At 39.3% G+C, this 19489-nt stretch overlaps 1 protein-coding gene across 18 annotated transcripts in view; it reads right to left on the bottom strand.

Moving 5' to 3' along the window:
• Positions 1–19489, bottom strand: part of LOC103471737 (protocadherin gamma-C5-like) — a 256760-nt gene that overhangs the window by 124264 nt on the left and 113007 nt on the right. Inside the window, exon 1 of one of the 18 annotated variants that reach the window (XM_081611459.1) lies at positions 16853–19463. The exons of 16 other annotated variants lie outside the window; for them this stretch is intronic. In XM_081611459.1, the coding sequence (XP_081467585.1) occupies positions 16853–19291 (2439 nt within the window). In that variant the 5' untranslated portion in view covers positions 19292–19463. Of the gene's footprint in view, positions 1–9034; positions 11652–16852; positions 19464–19489 lie in introns of those variants that run through there. One more of the 18 variants, XM_081611460.1, reaches the window with a different exon arrangement.

Here is a 19489-nt window from a genome sequence, read left to right as displayed (position 1 = left end):
TCAATATATAATGTATAAAGTGAAACCGTGATAGAAAAATAAAACTATTTCAGGAATAATCCTTAGGAAAATACCATTTTGTTTTACCTCGGTACAAGTTCACCTTTTACTCTGTTACAGTAATAAATGTGAAATATTGTGGTAGATTATGAAAAAAATATAGATTTCCAAGCATTTCGTAGTAATACTAATACCTGACCTAGTGCTAATTTAAAAAAAAAGCTGAATTTCCTGTGATTGATCTAAAATAAATCTACAATGAAAAAAAAGTAGTTCGGGAAAAAAGTGTTCTGAAATCACCAACTGATTCCTGCAGCACCATGGAGAGCGACATAAGTTGAAAGTCAACACTCGTTGTAAATTGGGATATTCCTACAAAGAAAGGATGTTAAAAGGTTTAACACTCACCAAAGTCAGCGTCTGCAAGCTATGTGTTGTAAGATGCTCTTCCACTTGCGGTGTATTCGTTTCAAGTCCATCGACACTCACTAAGCTTTGATTCCTTGGTTGCACGTCACTTTTTCTCGAGTCAGTCGTCCTGCACACCTCATAATTGTACACATGTGGCAGAGTTCCTGTTCCCATAGTGTCTGAGTAACGAGGTGGATAATATGGAATCACAGGGAGGCTGGAGTGATACAGGATGCGAGACTGTCTCCATCTGTAGATCTTCACTGATATAATAACCACTAAACTCATGATGAAGAGGAAGGAAACCACAGCCAGAGCCAACACTAAGTAAAAAGTCAGGTTGTCATTGTATTCCTTATCGTGTGGAAAGTCAGTGAACTCCGACAACACTTCAGGGAAGCTGTCCGCCACCGCCACGTTAACAATGACTGTAGCTGAACGAGAGGGCTGCCCGTTGTCCTCCACTATGACAGTCAGTCTTTGTTTCACAGCATCTTTATCAGTCACCTGACGGATAGTTCTTATTTCTCCATTCTGTAAGCCCACTTCAAACAGCGCTCTGTCTGTGGCTTTCTGGAGTTTATAGGAGAGCCAGGCATTCTGTCCAGAGTCCACATCCACAGCCACCACTTTGGTCACCAGGTAGCCAACATCTGCTGAACGAGGAACCATTTCAGCCACCATGGAGCTCCCAGTCTGGACTGGGTACAGAACCTGAGGAGGGTTATCGTTCTGATCCTGGATGATCAGCTTCACAGTCACGTTGCTGCTGAGAGGAGGAGAGCCTCAATCTTGTGCTGTCACAATAAAAACTAACTCTTTAATTTGTTCATAATCAAAGGAGCGCACCGCCTGTATGACTCCACTTTCAACACTTACAGAAACATACTCAGTTATTGGAGATCCAGCAAACATTATGTGATCCAGAGTGTAGGATATACGAGCGTTTTGATTCTCATCCGGGTCTTTAGTTGACAGTGTAAGAACCGAGAGACCTGGGGAATTATTCTCTCCTATAAAAGCGTCGTAAGCACTTTGTGAAAAAACTGGTGCATTATCGTTGACATCAGACACTTTTAAATTAAAGATCCTTTTAGCTGAAAGCGGGGGTTTTCCGCTGTCAGAGGCAATGACGGTGATATTATATTCTAAAACACTTTCACGATCTAATACAGAATCTGTTGTCAAAGTGTAGTAATTTCTTAAATTAGACTTTATCCTAAAAGGAGCATTCCCTTCGATCTTGCAGCTCACTTGCCCATTATCACCCGAATCCAGGTCTTTTACATTAATGATACCAACAGTTGTTCCAGGAGGAGAATTCTCTGACACGGGACTAGTAAAAGACATCACGTTTATGACAGGAGGGTTATCATTTACATCGACAACTTCAATAATCACTTTACTGGAATCAGTGAGACCGCCTTGATCCTTCGCATCAATTCGAATTTCATACTTTTTATCCTTTTCGAAATCGATTTCACCCGCGACAGATAACACCCCAGAATGCGGATCAATGGACAACAATTCAGCGATGTTGCTCTTTGCGTTTGAAATGGAATATGTGATGTGACCATTCGTTCCGCTGTCTGCGTCTGTAGCATTTACAGTAACAATATGCGTGCCGACTGCCGCGTTTTCCGTCACAGTTGTCTTATAAACAGATTGGTTAAAAACGGGCGCATTATCATTTGCATCTAAAACCTTTATATTTATATTCACCGTACCAGATCTTTGTGGATTGCCTCCATCGAGAGCCACAAGTCTTAAAGATAAATGCGGCGCCGCTTCTCGGTCAAGTTGCTTCTGCAGAACCATCTCTGCATATTTACTCCCGTCCGGACTGACATGCTGCTTTAAAACGAAATTTTCGTTTGGGTTCAAAATATAATTTTGCAGCCCATTAACGCCAACATCAGGATCCTCCGCACTGTCCAACACAAACCGCGCTCCAAGATTAGCGGACTCACTGATCTCTAACATAATATGCGTTTTCTTAAACACGGGGCTATGATCATTCACATCCAGCACTTCAATTGTTACAGGATGCAGCTCCATCGGGTTTTCTAAAATCACTTCAAAGCTGAAACTGCACGAGGCCACCTCTCCGCAAAGCTGCTCACGGTCTATTCTTTCATTCACTACGAGAGTCCCTTTGTCTACCTTCAGCTCGGTGTACTGGATGCTCTCTCCGGTCACAATACGTGCTCGACCAGAACTGAGTCTTTTCAGATCCAAACCTAAATCCTGTGCTATGTGACCGATAAGAGAGTCCTTCTTCATCTCCTCTGGAATGGAGTAGCGGATATGTCCAGAAACTGTATGGGGTGAAAAAAACAGCAAAACAGAGTGTATCCACTGAAATCCGAAAAGAAAACGCCATTTCCAAGAGGGCTGCTGAAACGCCATCATTGTAAGATTAAATTCGGAGAACAGGCGGAGAAACAAAATCGTCAAAGAAAGATTTTTCAATCTTATTTCAGAATCCGCTCCTTCACATTAAATGTATCATCTTAGCAGACAAGGAAAACACGGAGTTGGTGTCTTATTTCCCATAAATTTGCGTTTCCCGACGACTGCAGCGCTTGCAGTGATCAGCGCTTGCAGGATCTCACCCAATAACACCCACAACAGATGAAGACAGAATAAACAGTTGTATTTTATCTTGTTAAACAGCGTCACCTACAGACAAAAGGTGAAAACGAATGACTTGTATTAGGATGAGCAATAAAAAAAATGGAGCAAAAGAAAAGAAATATATTAATGAACACGATGAGGAGGACCATAAGAATTATTGACGGTCATTATTATTATTATTATTATTATTATTATTATTATTATTATTATTATTATTATTATTATTATTATTATTATTATTCAATGCACTACAGTGTATTGGTGGTTATTAAATATAAGGTATTAAAAAGCGAAACAAATGAAAACAGTAATGTACACAGAATACATCAATGAATGTCAGAGGAGCTGTCCTTTCTGTGGTGCTAAAAACACGTGCATTTGACTAAATGCAATTAACTACATGCAACATCTATTCATCGAGACAAAAAAAAAGCACTTCATTTATAGCAATCTCAGCTGCTCACCTCTAGAGGAGAGTCAGGTTCATCCAGGATGCTCTTCTCACTCTGTATCCTCTGCATAGTTCCGGTAGAACTGGGATCCATCACCAGTACGTTTTGACTACCAGCTCCTCCGAACTTCAAGTCACTCTTTCTGGAGTCAGTCGTCCTGCACACCTCGTAATTGTACACGTGTGGCAGAGTTCCTGTTCCCAAAGTGTCTGAGTAACGAGGTGGATAATATGGAATCACAGGGAGGCTGGAGTGATACAGGATGCGAGACTGTCTCCATCTGTAGATCTTCACTGATATAATAACCACTAAACACGTGATGAAGAGGAAGGAAACCACAGCCAGAGCCAACACTAAGTAAAAAGTCAGGTTGTCATTGTATTCCTTATCGTGTGGAAAGTCAGTGAACTCCGACAACACTTCAGGGAAGCTGTCCGCCACCGCCACGTTAACAATGACTGTAGCTGAACGAGAGGGCTGCCCGTTGTCCTCCACTATGACAGTCAGTCTTTGTTTCACAGCATCTTTATCAGTCACCTGACGGATAGTTCTTATTTCTCCATTCTGTAAGCCCACTTCAAACAGCGCTCTGTCTGTGGCTTTCTGGAGTTTATAGGAGAGCCAGGCATTCTGTCCAGAGTCCACATCCACAGCCACCACTTTAGTCACCAGGTAGCCCACATCTGCTGAACGAGGCACCATTTCAGCCACCATGGAGCCACCAGTCTGGACTGGATACAGAACCTGAGGGGGGTTATCATTCTGGTCCAGGATGATCAGTTTCACAGTCACGTTGCTGCTGAGAGGAGGAGAGCCCCCATCTTGTGCTTTAACAACAAAAGTAATCTCTTTAATCTGTTCATAATCAAATGTGCCCATTGCCTGTATGACTCCAGTTTCTACATTTACAGAAACATATGTGGATACTGAAGATCCACCAATATTTGTGTCCTCTAAAATATAAGATATACGAGCATTTTGTTTCTCATCGGGATCTTTGGCTGTCAGTGTAATAAAAGGCAAACCTGGGGAGTTATTCTCTTTCATAAAGGCGCTGTAAGCACTTTGTGAAAAAATTGGAGCATGGTCATTCACATCAGAAACTTTTACATTAAACGTAATTTGGGCTGAGAGAGGAGGTATTCCACCATCTATAGCAATAACACTGACGTTATATTCTGAAACTGTTTCTCGGTCTAATGCAGCATCTGTTATTAGAGTATAATATTTTTTTAGATTTGATTTCATTTTAAAAGGCGCATTTCCGTCAATTCTACAGCTGACTTGTCCGTTATCACCGGAATCCAGATCTTTCACATTAATAATACCAATAGTAGTTCCAGGAGGAGAATCCTCTGACACAGTATTAGTGAATGACGTCACGCTTATGACAGGGGCGTTATCATTTACATCAATCACTTCAATAATTACTTTACTTGAATCTGTCAATCCGCCTTGATCCTTAGCATCAATTCTGATTTCGAACTTTTTTTCTTTTTCATAATCAATGTCACCATTTATATAAATCATTCCTGTAATTTCATCCATCCGAAATAAATTATTTAGACCACTTTTGCGATCTGAAAAATGATACGTAACAATACTGTTGGACCCAAAATCTGCGTCGCTAGCATTAACAGTGGTGACGTACGTGCCTTTAGGAGACATTTCCGTCACTGTAGCTTTATACACAGACTGATTGAAAACAGGCGCATTGTCATTAGCATCAAGAACAGCGACATTAATATTTACGGTACCAGATCTCTGAGGTGTTCCTCCGTCCACAGCGATCAGTTTCAGCGAAAGATTTGGGTTTACCTCTCTGTCTAAATGTTTCTGAAGAACCATCTCTGCATATTTCTTTCCGTCTGCATTTGAATGTTGCTTGAGAACAAAGTGATCATTTTCACTCAGGAAATATTCTCTCAAACCGTTCACACCCACGTCGGGGTCTTCTGAACGAGCTAATGAAAAACGAGCTCCAGTTGTAGCCGACTCACTAATGTCAAAATTTATTTTATCGGTTTCAAAAATGGGAGAATGATCATTTATATCCGTAATCTCGACCGTAATTTGATGCAGCTCCATAGGATTCTCTAAAATAATCTCAAAACTGAAACTACACGGCGTTGTGTCACCACAGAGCTGCTCTCTGTCAATCCTCTCGTTCACAACTAAAATCCCTTTGTCTGCGTTCAGCTCGGTATACTGGACGCTTTCTCCACTCACGATACGGGCATGACCGGAACGCAATCTCTTCAGATCCAAACCGAGGTCTTGTGCTACATTACCGATCAGTGAGCCTTTCTTCATTTCCTCTGGGATCGAATATCTGATATGGCCGGTAACTACAGAGCTGAGGTGACAAAGGAGAAAAAGATGCAATAATTTCTGTCTGAATCCATCACGCCATCCTCTATGTGGTCGTATTCCACGAGCCATGGTAAAAGCTCAAATAAATAAATAATAAAGAATACTGTAAAACGATAGAAGCAGGGTTTTATGTGAAAATGAAAAAAATAGAGTTGAAGCAAAAGTATATAGCTTTTAAATATCCTTTCCTATTTCTTCGTTGAAGTGGCTTTAATGCTGTGATGTCCGCAGAGATGAGGAAAATTGTAAGCTATACTCTCATTGGCCACAGTAACAAGGGAGGAGAATGTGATGTAACATTTTAGAGGACATGCATTGACCAACAGCGTCACTTAGAGTCCAGAATGAGCATCATGCTCATTGAAGTAGAAATTCTTAAAGGTTCACATAGAGTCTAGACTATTACTCCTTTATTACAAATAAGGACAAAAAACGCTCCTCACCTTCAAAATAGTTTAATAATTAATCAGTGTAGTATGGTTTGTTTTGATTAACTGAAAATAGAAGTGATGTAGGATCCTTTGAGTTTAACTTAGAATAAAACAGTTCCACTTTGTCAGAACTGTTGTAATAATGAATAAACAAATTCCACAGAAATTAAACCTCTCCAGTATATTGTTGAAATAATGTTCCTAGACATGCCTGTCTTTGACAATACAGACAATCAAGAAAATAAGGGAATTTCTCATTTACATTAGAGGCATCCTGAAGTACTCTAAGATTAATTCACACACAAATTGATTGGATTATTTGGCTGTGAATATTGTTTTGTTGCCAAAGATGAACTTTTCTTTTGTTCCATGTTTTAATGTGTCATTTCATCAAGATTATTTTCTTAAATAAAACAAAACCACTAATGTTGGCAATTTTAGCATAAGCTGAATAGATGGAGAAAGTAAATAAATTAAAAATAACAGCATTCAAATATATTTTATATCAAGTGAGCAAAACTCCCACAAGATAAATGCAAAAATGTAGTGAACTCATCATTTTAGTTTTCACTCGAAAACCTCAAAGCGTATCATAAACTTGGAATCTTGTGATGGAACTGTTAAACCACAATTTGACCTTAATTATCAGGAAACTGACAAATAAAATACACTACAAAAAAATTGTTTCAGCTCTGACCCTGATATTTAGCACACTGGGATCAGAAGGAGTGGGATTATGCAATTTCACAATCACATAAAAATACAGAAATGGACTTGACTTTAAAGTACATCACCACAACACCTGCTGTAGTATTCTTACAGAATCTCTTAGATATTTAAAAAATGTCAAAGCCTGTTAAAAGTAACCAAAGAAAACCTTCACAGCCCTGCATCAATAGTGAACTGTTATACCAGATCATACAAAGAGGGATTTTACACTGAAAAATGTTCAGAGCACAAGCCTGAACACACACATTTTCATTTTAAAAGCTGTAACAAATAAAATGATTTGTTCTTTATGAAAAGCAATGCACAATATTTTAATGAACCGATTTCCCAATCTGGAGGCAGGAGCTGTTCTCTTTGACCACATATATGAACAACACCCCAAACCAAAAGGAAAGTTTAGCTCAAATGCACATTGAGGGAAACACAATGTCCGACTCTTCAGTAATGACAAGCGCTTCGTATGATTATTTTATTAAATGAGTAGAAAAGGAAACACAGTTTAACCCCACAAATCCACAAGAGAGTTTAATTGGTAAGACTTTATTGGAAGGGGTGTGCATAAGACTGACATGACACTGTCATAAACATGACATAACACCTGTCATGAACATAAAGAAGTCTTTATGAATGTTTATGACAGTTGTCATGAAGTGTCACTTGGTAAATAATGACACTTGTAAAGCAAAGTTGCTCTTTAAGTTGCATTAAAAGTCCATCAAAAGTGCCAACTTTGCATGATTTTGTAAATTCTGATAATTTAATGCAAAGTTGGCATTTTTAATGGACTTTCAATGCAACTTAAAGAGCAACTTTGCTTTAAAAGTGTCATTATTTACAGAATGACACTTTATGATAACTGTCATAAACATTCATAAAGATTTCTTTATGTTCATGACAGATGTTATGTCATGTTTATGACAGTGTCTTGTCAGTCTTATGCACACCCCTTCAAATAAAGTGTTACCGTTTAATTATTAACACACCTTTTCCTTTTACTCTGAACAAGATATCTCTTTGTAAAACTAAACACAAAATTAACCTATTAACGTAGAAAACTGACAACGTTTTTGGGAGGGATACAAAACTATTTTGGGACACACAATTGCTTGCTGAATCAACTTATCATTTGTAAAATGAGAATTTTGAATTATAACTCCAATTCTAAAATCTGGTGACTCCGAACAACTTATAAACTACAGACTAATAACTATTATACCAGACTGTCCTAAGCTGATTGAAAAATCAGTGGCAGAGCAGCGAATTAGATTCCTGGGTGAAATAAATAAGCTTCTGGGGTGCTGTGGTGGCACCGCACAACCCGTGTAGGAAGGCCTTGGTCCTCCACGCAGACGTCACAGGTTCGAGTCCTGGCCTGGTGACCTTAGCTGCATCATGTCTTTCCCTTCTCTCATTACCCACGTTCCTGTCTGAAAACTGTCAAATAAAAGCTGCCTGAGGCAAAACAAGAGCGTATTTATCTTGGACAGTTTGGGCTTTGACAATGATATTCAGTAGGATTGGTTACTTCCTAACTGACAACACTAAAATATCTTTAGATGATAGCAAGGTAGTTGGAGAAGTCTCTCTAGATGTTAAAAGAAGCCTTTGACACAATGAATCATCAGATGAACCGACACAAACTTAACAAATGCATCTTCTCCAGGAAAGCTATGAACTCATTTACTTAGAAAAAATACAGAACAGAGTTAATGGAATGAAATCAAACTTTCAAAACTGCACAATCACAATTACCTAAGATTCCATATCAGATTTTCTACTTATATACATCAGTGATATACGCAGCAGCCTCCATCATGTATTTGTCTGAATCTAAATTGCATCAATAGATTCTAAATGTGTTTTACAATATGGAGGAGTCTGTTGTAATGTCACTGTTATGATGGACAAAATAGAAATCTTAAAAGTGGATGAGTGGATGTAATATTGGCAGGAAGGATTGATGAAGTAAAACTGAGGACAAAACCAACTACAGTCACTAACCTCTAGAGGAGAGTCGGGTTCATCCAGAATGCTCTTCTCATTCTTTATCCGCTGCATCGTCCCAATAGAAGTAGGGTCCATTAGCAAAACGTTCTGACTGCTAGTTGGGCCGAACTTAATGTCACTCTTTCTGGAGTCAGTTGTTCTGCACACCTCGTAATTGTACACATGTGGCAGAGTTCCTGTTCCCATAGTGTCGGAGTAACGAGGTGGATAATATGGAATCACAGGGAGGCTGGAGTGATACAGGATGCGAGACTGTCTCCATCTGTAGATCTTCACTGATATAATAACCACTAAACACGTGATGAAGAGGAAGGAAACCACAGCCAGAGCCAACACTAAGTAAAAAGTCAGGTTGTCATTGTATTCCTTATCATGTGGAAAGTCAGTGAACTCCGACAACACTTCAGGGAAGCTGTCCGCCACTGCCACGTTAACAATGACTGTAGCTGAACGAGAGGGCTGCCCGTTGTCCTCCACTATGACAGTCAGTCTTTGTTTCACAGCATCTTTATCAGTCACCTGACGGATAGTTCTTATTTCTCCATTCTGTAAGCCCACTTCAAACAGCGCTCTGTCTGTGGCTTTCTGGAGTTTATAGGAGAGCCAGGCATTCTGTCCAGAGTCCACATCCACAGCCACCACTTTCGACACCAGGTAGCCCACATCTGCTGAACGAGGCACCATTTCTGCCACCATGGAGCCCCCAGTCTGGACTGGGTACAGAACCTGAGGTGGATTATCGTTCTGGTCCTGGATGATCAGCTTCACAGTTACATTGCTGCTCAGAGGAGGAGAGCCTCCATCTTGTGCTTTAATGACGAAAACTAGCTCTTTAATTTGTTCATAATCAAATGAACGTGCCGCCAGTACGGCTCCAGTTTCTGCATTTACAGAAACATATTCAGAAACTGAGGACCCGGCAATATTTTTTCCTTCTAAAATATAGGAAATGCGAGCATTTTGGTTCTCATCAGGATCATTGGCTTTCAGAGTGAGGACAGAAACACCTGGGGAATTATTCTCTGTAATAAATGCGCTGTAAACACTCTTTGGAAATACTGGAGAGTTGTCATTCACATCAGACACTTTGACATTAAATATTCTTTGCGCAGAAAGAGAAGGTGCTCCACTGTCCATTGCAACAACAGTGATATTATATTCTGAAAACATTTCACGGTCCAAGACCGAATCTGTTATTAAAGAATAATAATGTTTTAGATTGGTCCTGATCTTAAAAGGAGCTGTCCCTTCAATTCTACAGCTCACCTGTCCATTATCACCTGAATCCAGGTCTTTCACATTTATTATGCCAATTGTTGTTCCAGGAGGAGAGTCCTCTGATACAGGACTGCTAAATGACATCACGCTTATGGCAGGAGCATTATCATTTACATCAACTACTTCAATTATCACCTTGCTAGTATCTGTAAGACCTCCTTGATCCTTTGCATGGATCTGAAGCTCAAACTTCTTATCTTTTTCAAAATCAATAGACCCTGTAGTTAATATGACGCCACTTTTCTCATCAATCTTAAATAAATCTCCGAGAGAGTTAGAAAGGTCTGAAAAATAATATGTCACAACACTATTTCCTCCAACATCTGCGTCACTAGCATTGACAGTCGTAACATAAGTGTTTATGACGGCATTTTCTGTCACTGTAGCTTTATACAAAGTCTGATTAAATACAGGTGCGTTATCGTTAACATCAAGAATAACAACGTTAATGTTTACGGTACCAGATCTCTGAGGGCTTCCGCCGTCCACAGCGATCAGCTTCAGAGAGAGGCTGGGGTTTGTCTCTCTGTCTAATGGCTTCTGAAGCAACATCTCCGCGTATTTCTTTCCCTCTGCATTTGAATGTTGCTTGAGGGCAAAATTATCATTGTCACTCAAGAAGTATTCCTTCATTCCATTCACACCGACATCTAGGTCTTCTGCAGTTGCTAATGGAAAACGCGCACCAACAGCAGCAGTTTCGCTTATTTCAAAATGGATGCTATCTCTTTTGAAAGTCGGAGAATTATCATTTATATCTGTAATCTCGACCGTAATTTGATGCAGCTCCATAGGATTTTCTAAAATCATCTCAAACGTGAAACTGCACGGTGTTGTGTCACCACAAAGTTGCTCCCGGTCGATTCTCTCTTTCACTACTAAAACGCCTTTGTCTGTCTTCAGCTCGGTGTACTGGATGCTCTCTCCGCTTACAATGCGGGCCCGACCAGAACGGAGTCTTTTCAGATCCAAACCGAGGTCCTGTGCGACATTACCGATCAGTGAGCCTTTTTTCATCTCTTCTGGGATCGAATATCTCATATGTCCGGTCACAAAATGGCAGATGTAACAAAAGAAAATAAGATGCAACAATATCTGTCCGCAGCAAAAACGCCATTTTCCCGATCCAGGGCACCGTGTGATTCCAAACGACATAGCGAGAAAGAACACAAAAATGTTTCTTAGGCTACTATACACACACTTAAAATATTCAAAAAAAAATACAACAAGGAAACGAGTCTCTTTTAGGTTTCAGTTCTTGTATCTTCGCCAGAATTTAAAGACAAATCCAGTCCGCCCTTTCTTCTACAAGCCACGAGAGTATGGTAGGGAAATGCGTGGTCATATATGAGTGGAAATGTTTCATTGAACAACAGCGTCGCTTAGAGTTCAAAATCAGGAAAAACAAAGACAGCACAGACAGTTTTAAAATGACTCTAAGATGACTGATTAAATTTCGTTGAATCAGAATAAAACCAATGAATTTTTTAAAATGTAAATCATCAAATATAAAAGTATACGACGATAATACGAAGACAGTGGCATTTAATGCACTAAATGTCGTTTTGAAATATATTATTACATGTAAAGGAAACTAAGATATTTGTTTTGATACCCGTTGAACATTTTGTCAGATCAGTAGTTGGGTAATATATAGATCTAATGCTATATATTTCACCTGTAAAAAATGAGAAAGGAGAAAAGAGAAAAACACATTGAAAAGAGAAACGGCAAATATAGAAGAGGTGAATAAAAGAGTTGATAAGAACGAGAAAAAAAATCCCAAAATAATTTAAACATCAATAATTTATAACACCCCAGAACCAAGTACCACTAATAAAAGACTGACAACTATTTGGAGAAATTTCTTCTCCAAACTAATATTGAATCAGGTTCTCTCCAAGGTTCTGAAATAGGTTATTACTACATTCGTGTTATTACATTGCCAGAAAGCAGGAGAAGTGTAGGAGAAAGTAAAGTTATGAACAACATTACATTTGCAGTCTCACCTCTAGAGGAGAGTCGGGTTCATCTAGGATGCTCTTCTCACTCTGTATCCGTTGCATAGTTCCTGTAGAACTGGGATCCATAATCAACACGTTCTGACTTCCACCTCGGTCGAACTTACAGTCACTCTTTCTGGAGTCAGTCGTTCTGCACACCTCATAATTGTACACGTGTGGCAGAGTTCCTGTTCCCAAAGTGTCGGAGTAACGAGGTGGATAATATGGAATCACAGGGAGGCTGGAGTGATACAGGATGCGAGACTGTCTCCATCTGTAGATCTTCACTGATATAATAACCACTAAACACGTGATGAAGAGGAAGGAAACCACAGCCAGAGCCAACACTAAGTAAAAAGTCAGGTTGTCATTGTATTCCTTATCTTGTGGAAAGTCAGTGAACTCCGACAACACTTCAGGGAAGCTGTCCGCCACCGCCACGTTAACAATGACTGTAGCTGAACGAGAGGGCTGCCCGTTGTCCTCCACTATGACAGTCAGTCTTTGTTTCACAGCATCTTTATCAGTCACCTGACGGATAGTTCTTATTTCTCCATTCTGTAAGCCCACTTCAAACAGCGCTCTGTCTGTGGATTTCTGGAGTTTATAGGAGAGCCAGGCATTCTGTCCAGAGTCCACATCCACAGCCACCACTTTAGTCACCAGGTAGCCAACATCTGCTGAACGAGGCACCATTTCAGCCACCATGGAGCCACCCGTCTGGACTGGGTACAGAACCTGAGGTGGGTTATCGTTCTGATCCTGGATGATCAGCTTCACACTTACATTGCTGCTCAGAGGAGGAGAGCCTCCATCTTGTACTTTTACAAGAAAAACTAACTCTTTAATTTGTTCATAATCAAATGAACGTGCCGCCAGAACGACTCCAGTTTCTACATTTACAGAAACATAGTCAGAAACTGAGGATCCGGCAATATTTTTTCCTTCTAAAATATAGGAAATGCGAGCATTTTGGTTCTCATCAGGATCGTTGGCTTTCAGAGTGAGGACAGAAACACCTGGGGAATTATTCTCTGTAATAAATGCGCTGTAAACACTCTTTGGAAATACCGGAGAGTTGTCATTCACATCAGACACTTTAATATTAAATAATATTTTAGCCGAAAGTGGAGGTGTTCCATTGTCCGTTGCAACAACAGTGATATTATATTCTGATACGGTCTCACGGTCTAACACTGAATCTGTTGTCAAGGTATAATAGTTTCTTAGATTAGATTTGATCTTAAAAGGAGCTGTGCCTTCAATTTTGCAGCTCACCTGTCCGTTATCACCTGAATCCAGATCTTTCACATTGATAATGCCAATTGTTGTTCCAGGAGGAGAATCTTCTGATAAATGACTGGTGAATGACATCACGCTTAAGAAAGGGGCGTTGTCATTTATATCTGCTATTTCAATTATCACTTTACTGGAGTCTGTCAACCCTCCTTGATCCTTAGCATCAATTCTAAGTTCATACTTTTTGTCCTTTTCATAATCAATATCACCTTTTACGGAAATTACTCCAGTGTTTTCATCAACCAAAAACAAATCACCAAGAGCGCTATCGAGGTCTGAAAAATAATATGTTACAATGGCGTTTGAACCAATATCTGCGTCGCTAGCATTGACAGTGGTGACGTAAGTGTCTTTAGGAGACATTTCCGTCACAACAGCTTTATACACAGACTGATTGAAAACAGGCGCATTGTCGTTAGCATCAAGGACAGCGACATTAATATTTACGGTACCAGATCTCTGAGGTGTTCCTCCGTCCACAGCGATCAGTTTCAAAGACAGATTTGGTTTTGCCTCTCTGTCTAATGCTTTCTGAAGAACCATTTCTGCGTATTTCTTTCCCTCTGCGTTTGAATGTTGCTTCAGAATGAAATTATCATTATCGCTCAAGAAATAATCTCTTAGTCCGTTCACTCCAACATCTAGATCTTCTGCGCTTATCAAAGAGAAACGAGCACCCGTAGCAGCAATTTCACTTATTTCAAAATGCATGCTATCTCTTTTGAACGTCGGAGAATTATCATTTATATCAGTAATCTCGACCGTAATTTGATGCAGCTCCATGGGATTTTCTAAAATCATCTCAAAAGTGAAACTACAGGGTGTTGTGTCACCACAAAGTTGCTCCCGGTCGATTCTCTCCTTCAGTGTTAAAATCCCTTTGTCTGTCTTCAGCTCGACGTACTGGATGCTCTCTCCGCTGACGATGCGGGCCCGACCAGAACGGAGTCTTTTCAGATCCAAACTGAGGTCCTGTGCAACATTACCGATCACTGAGCCTTTCTTCATTTCTTCTGGAATCGAATATCTGATGTGTCCAGTCACAAAATGGCAAATATAACAAAGAAAAATAAAATAAAATAAATTATGTCCGACGCCATAACGCCATTTTATCCGTCTTGAACTGAGTGGTATTCCACGAACCATTGTTATATAAAAAATAGGCAAGAAATGTATGTTTTGTAGTAATCCAAACTTACTATTCACAGATACAAATTATACTACGGCAGCCAAACATAATCCTATTTAATATCCCTTTCTATGTTTAGCGACCAATGTCTCTTTTCCCTCACAACAGCTCTGGTGAAGTAAAGCGTCTCCTCTCTCCATCTCGGCCACACAATGAAGGGAGGAGATGACTGGAAATGCAACGCTGTATGTTATGTTGATCAACAGCGTCCCTTAGAGTAGAAAATAGGTGATACAAATGGAGGTTTACACTGAAAAAGGAGTGATATACACTCTAAAAAGTGTTTTTTGGGCTGAAGTTCATCTTATGGACTTATTTACATTAATTTAACTTAATTCTTTTGCTTTTGCTATGCCAACTTACTTTTTTGTGTTCATTTAACTCAAAACTTACACTAAATAGTTGAATCAACTTAATTGAATTGCTTCTAGGTAACAAGCAATTCAATTAAGTTCATCCAACTTAATTGTTTAAGTTTATCCAACTTAATTTAAGTTTAACCAATTCAATATATTCTAATCATCCAACTCAATTTGTTAATTTTATTTAACAAATTTATTAAGTATGTTTGAGATAACAGATTCAAGTCACTCTTACTCAAATCATTTATTTTCTTCTAATAAACATCTAAAATCTCTTTGTCTTAATTCTACAGAAAGTCAACTCAAACTTTTAAGTAGTTCCAAACTAAATATTTTGGAAAACTCTTTTTACAGTGTCCTCTAAATATACTCTAATTTAAAAGTTACAAATCTTTTCCTTAAAGGACCATTTTGCTTTGACTTTACTTGAAATAGTTCAATATTTGTATCCCACTCAAGCTTACCAGGGACAGATTCCGCAGTAAGTGACTGTGGCTCTGTGGGTAGAGTAGTCGTCTTGTGATCGCAAGGCTGTAGGTTCAATTCCAGCTCCCTCCTGCCGATATGAATATTGGTGTGTGAATGTGACTCTAATGTGAAGTCACTGCCTTAAAGCTGTTATTTAAATCTTAATAAATTTGTTTAAAAAATTAACAAATTGAGTTGCATGATTAGAATTTATTGAATTGGTTAAACTTAATAAATTAAGTTGCATGATTAGAATTTATTGAATTGGTTAAACTTAATAAATTAAGTTGGATAAACTTAATTGAATTGCTTGTTACCCATAGAAGCAATTCAGTTAACTTGGATCAACTTTTTCTTTTTAGAGTGTACATACTTGCTTTGATAAAATAACCAGTCATCAAAATATAATCAAAAGTATGTTTTTACTGAAATCAATCCGTTAGTAGTGTCAAACGAAAGCCTCTGTCTTATAGGAAACAAATCAGAGTACATAGGAGAGCATTTCTTAAGAAGATTAACATTTTCAGAAAAAGAAAACTTTCTTTTGCTAATATGACCTTTACGTATCGTCAAATAGCGTCTTCAGATAATCTGATAGAATTAAAAGTTGTACTTCTCATTAACATATTTATTTAACACAAACGCCAGAACAGAAAAACAGAGAATCTCAGAGGACCTCTCTCTATCTGTGTCTCTTATTAAACCAAACAATATTAACTGAAGAAATGACTGAAGGTAATTGAATAATAATTAGTTGGTCGATGCGAAAGAAAATCTTTAGAGATCACAGGCTGTGTAAACTATTACACACAAGCAACAATAGAAACATTAAACTTTTGCTGCGTAAAGTTAAGAAATACACACAGGATTTTATTCCTTACAACTACCAGCAATTAAAAAAGTAAAGCGTCAAAATATGACTGACTTAGGAAAAGAAGGGCTGAAAAAATATAGTAAGATATCATTTCACATTAAAAACATTAAACTTAAAAAAAATGAGGAAAAAAAGAACTTAAGCCGATATGAAAGTTCACTTTCTCTAAGCAGTGAGAGTAAAGGGAAAGTATTTGAGGGATTCAGATTTAGTAGTTACTAAATCTGAATTTAGTAACCACAGTTGTCCGTGGTGCTAGAAATAACTCTACTATTCAACAATGATGACGCTTTGGTTATATAGAAACAATAGAAAGAGAAGATTCACTTTCTAACTCACCTCTAAAGGAGAGTCAGGTTCATCCAGGATGCTCTTCTCACTCTGTATCCGTTGCATCGTCCCAGAAGAACAGGGATCCATTATCAACACGTTCTGACTGTTTGCTTGGCCGAACTTACAGTCACTCTTTCTGGAGTCAGTCGTCCTGCACACCTCGTAATTGTACACATGTGGCAGAGTCCCTGTTCCCAAAGTGTCTGAGTAACGAGGTGGATAATATGGAATCACAGGGAGGCTGGAGTGATACAGGATGCGAGACTGTCTCCATCTGTAGATCTTCACTGATATAATAACCACTAAACATGTGATGAAGAGGAAGGAAACCACAGCCAGAGCCAACACTAAGTAAAAAGTAAGGTTGTCATTGTATTCCTTATCGTGTGTAAAGTCAGTGAACTCCGACAGCACTTCAGGGAAGCTGTCCGCCACCGCCACGTTAACAATGACTGTAGCTGAACGAGAGGGCTGTCCGTTGTCCTCCACTATGACAGTCAGTCTTTGTTTCACAGCATCTTTATCAGTCACCTGACGGATAGTTCTTATTTCTCCATTCTGTAAGCCCACTTCAAACAGCGCTCTGTCTGTGGCTTTCTGGAGTTTATAGGAGAGCCAGGCATTCTGTCCAGTGTCCACATCCACAGCCACCACTTTGGTCACCAGGTAGCCCACATCTGCTGAACGAGGCACCATTTCAGCCACCATGGAGCCACCCGTCTGGACTGGGTACAGAACCTGAGGTGGGTTATCGTTCTGATCCTGGATGATCAGCTTCACAGTTACGTTGCTGCTGAGAGGAGGAGAGCCTCCATCTTGCACTTTAACAGCAAAAACTAGCTCTTTAATTTGTTCAAAATCAAATGAACGCGCCGCCAGAACGACTCCAGTTTCTGCATTTACAGAAACATAGTCAGAAACGGAGGATCCGGCAATATTTTTTCCTTCTAAAATATAGGAAATGCGAGCATTTTGGTTTTCATCAGGATCTTTGGCTTTCAGAGTGAGGACAGAAAGACCGGGGGAGTTATTCTCTGTAATAAATGCGCTGTAAACACTCTGTGGAAATACCGGAGCGTTGTCATTCACATCAGACACTTTAATATTAAATCGTTCTTTAGTCGAAAGTGGAGGTGTTCCATTGTCCGTTGCAACAACAGTGATATTATATTCTGATAAGGTCTCACGGTCTAACACTGAATCTGTTGTCAAGGTATAATAGTTTCTTAGATTAGATTTGATCTTAAAAGGAGCTGTGCCTTCAATTTTACAGCTCACCTGTCCGTTATCACCTGAATCCAGATCTTTCACATTAATAATGCCAATTGTTGTTCCAGGAGGAGAATCTTCTGATAAATGACTGGTGAATGACATCACGCTTAAGAAAGGGGCGTTGTCATTTATATCTGCTATTTCAATTATCACTTTACTGGAGTCTGTCAACCCTCCTTGATCCTTAGCATCAATTCTAAGTTCATACTTTTTGTCCTTTTCATAATCAATATCACCTTTTACGGAAATTACTCCAGTGTTTTCATCAACCAAAAACAAATCACCAAGAGCGCTATCGAGGTCTGAAAAATAATATGTTACAATGGCGTTTGAACCAATATCTGCGTCGCTAGCATTGACAGTGGTGACGTAAGTGTCTTTAGGAGACATTTCCGTCACAACAGCTTTATACACAGACTGATTGAAAACAGGCGCATTGTCGTTAGCATCAAGAACAGCGACGTTAATATTTACGGTACCAGATCTCTGAGGTGTTCCTCCGTCCACAGCGATCAGTTTCAAAGACAGATTTGGTTTTGCCTCTCTGTCTAATGCTTTCTGAAGAACCATTTCTGCGTATTTCTTTCCCTCTGCATTTGAATGTTGCTTCAGAATGAAATTATCATTATCGCTCAAGAAATAATCTCTTAGTCCGTTCACTCCAACATCTAGATCTTCTGCGCTTATCAAAGAGAAACGAGCACCAGTGCCAGCACTTTCACTTATTTCAAAATGCATGCTATCTCTTTTGAACGTCGGAGAATTATCATTTATATCAGTAATCTCGACCGTAATTTGATGCAGCTCCATGGGATTTTCTAAAATCATCTCAAAAGTGAAACTACAGGGTGTTGTGTCACCACAAAGTTGCTCCCGGTCGATTCTCTCCTTCAGTGTTAAAATCCCTTTGTCTGTCTTCAGCTCGACGTACTGGATGCTCTCTCCGCTGACGATGCGGGCCCGACCAGAACGGAGTCTTTTCAGATCCAAACTGAGGTCCTGTGCAACATTACCGATCACTGAGCCTTTCTTCATTTCTTCTGGAATCGAATATCTGATGTGTCCAGTCACAAAATGGCAAATATAACAAAGAAAAATAAAATAAAATAAATTATGTCCGACGCCATAACGCCATTTTATCCGTCTTGAACTGAGTGGTATTCCACGAACCATTGTTATATAAAAAATATGCAAGAAATGTATGTTTTGTAGTAATCCAAACACGATTTTTCACAGAGAACAAATATGCTGCGGCAGGCAAACATAATCCTAACTAGCAATGCCTATTTTTCCCTCACAACAGCTCTGGTGAAGTAAAGCGTCTCCTCTCTCCATCTCGGCCACACAATGAAGGGAGGAGATGACTGGAAA

Source organism: Poecilia reticulata, chromosome 10 (genome assembly GCF_904066995.2).
Source record: "Poecilia reticulata chromosome 10, P_reticulata-male-v2, whole genome shotgun sequence".
Taxonomy (NCBI): domain Eukaryota; kingdom Metazoa; phylum Chordata; class Actinopteri; order Cyprinodontiformes; family Poeciliidae; genus Poecilia; species Poecilia reticulata.
Note: the sequence above shows the minus strand (reverse complement) of the source record. Positions and strands in the feature narration are given on the sequence as shown.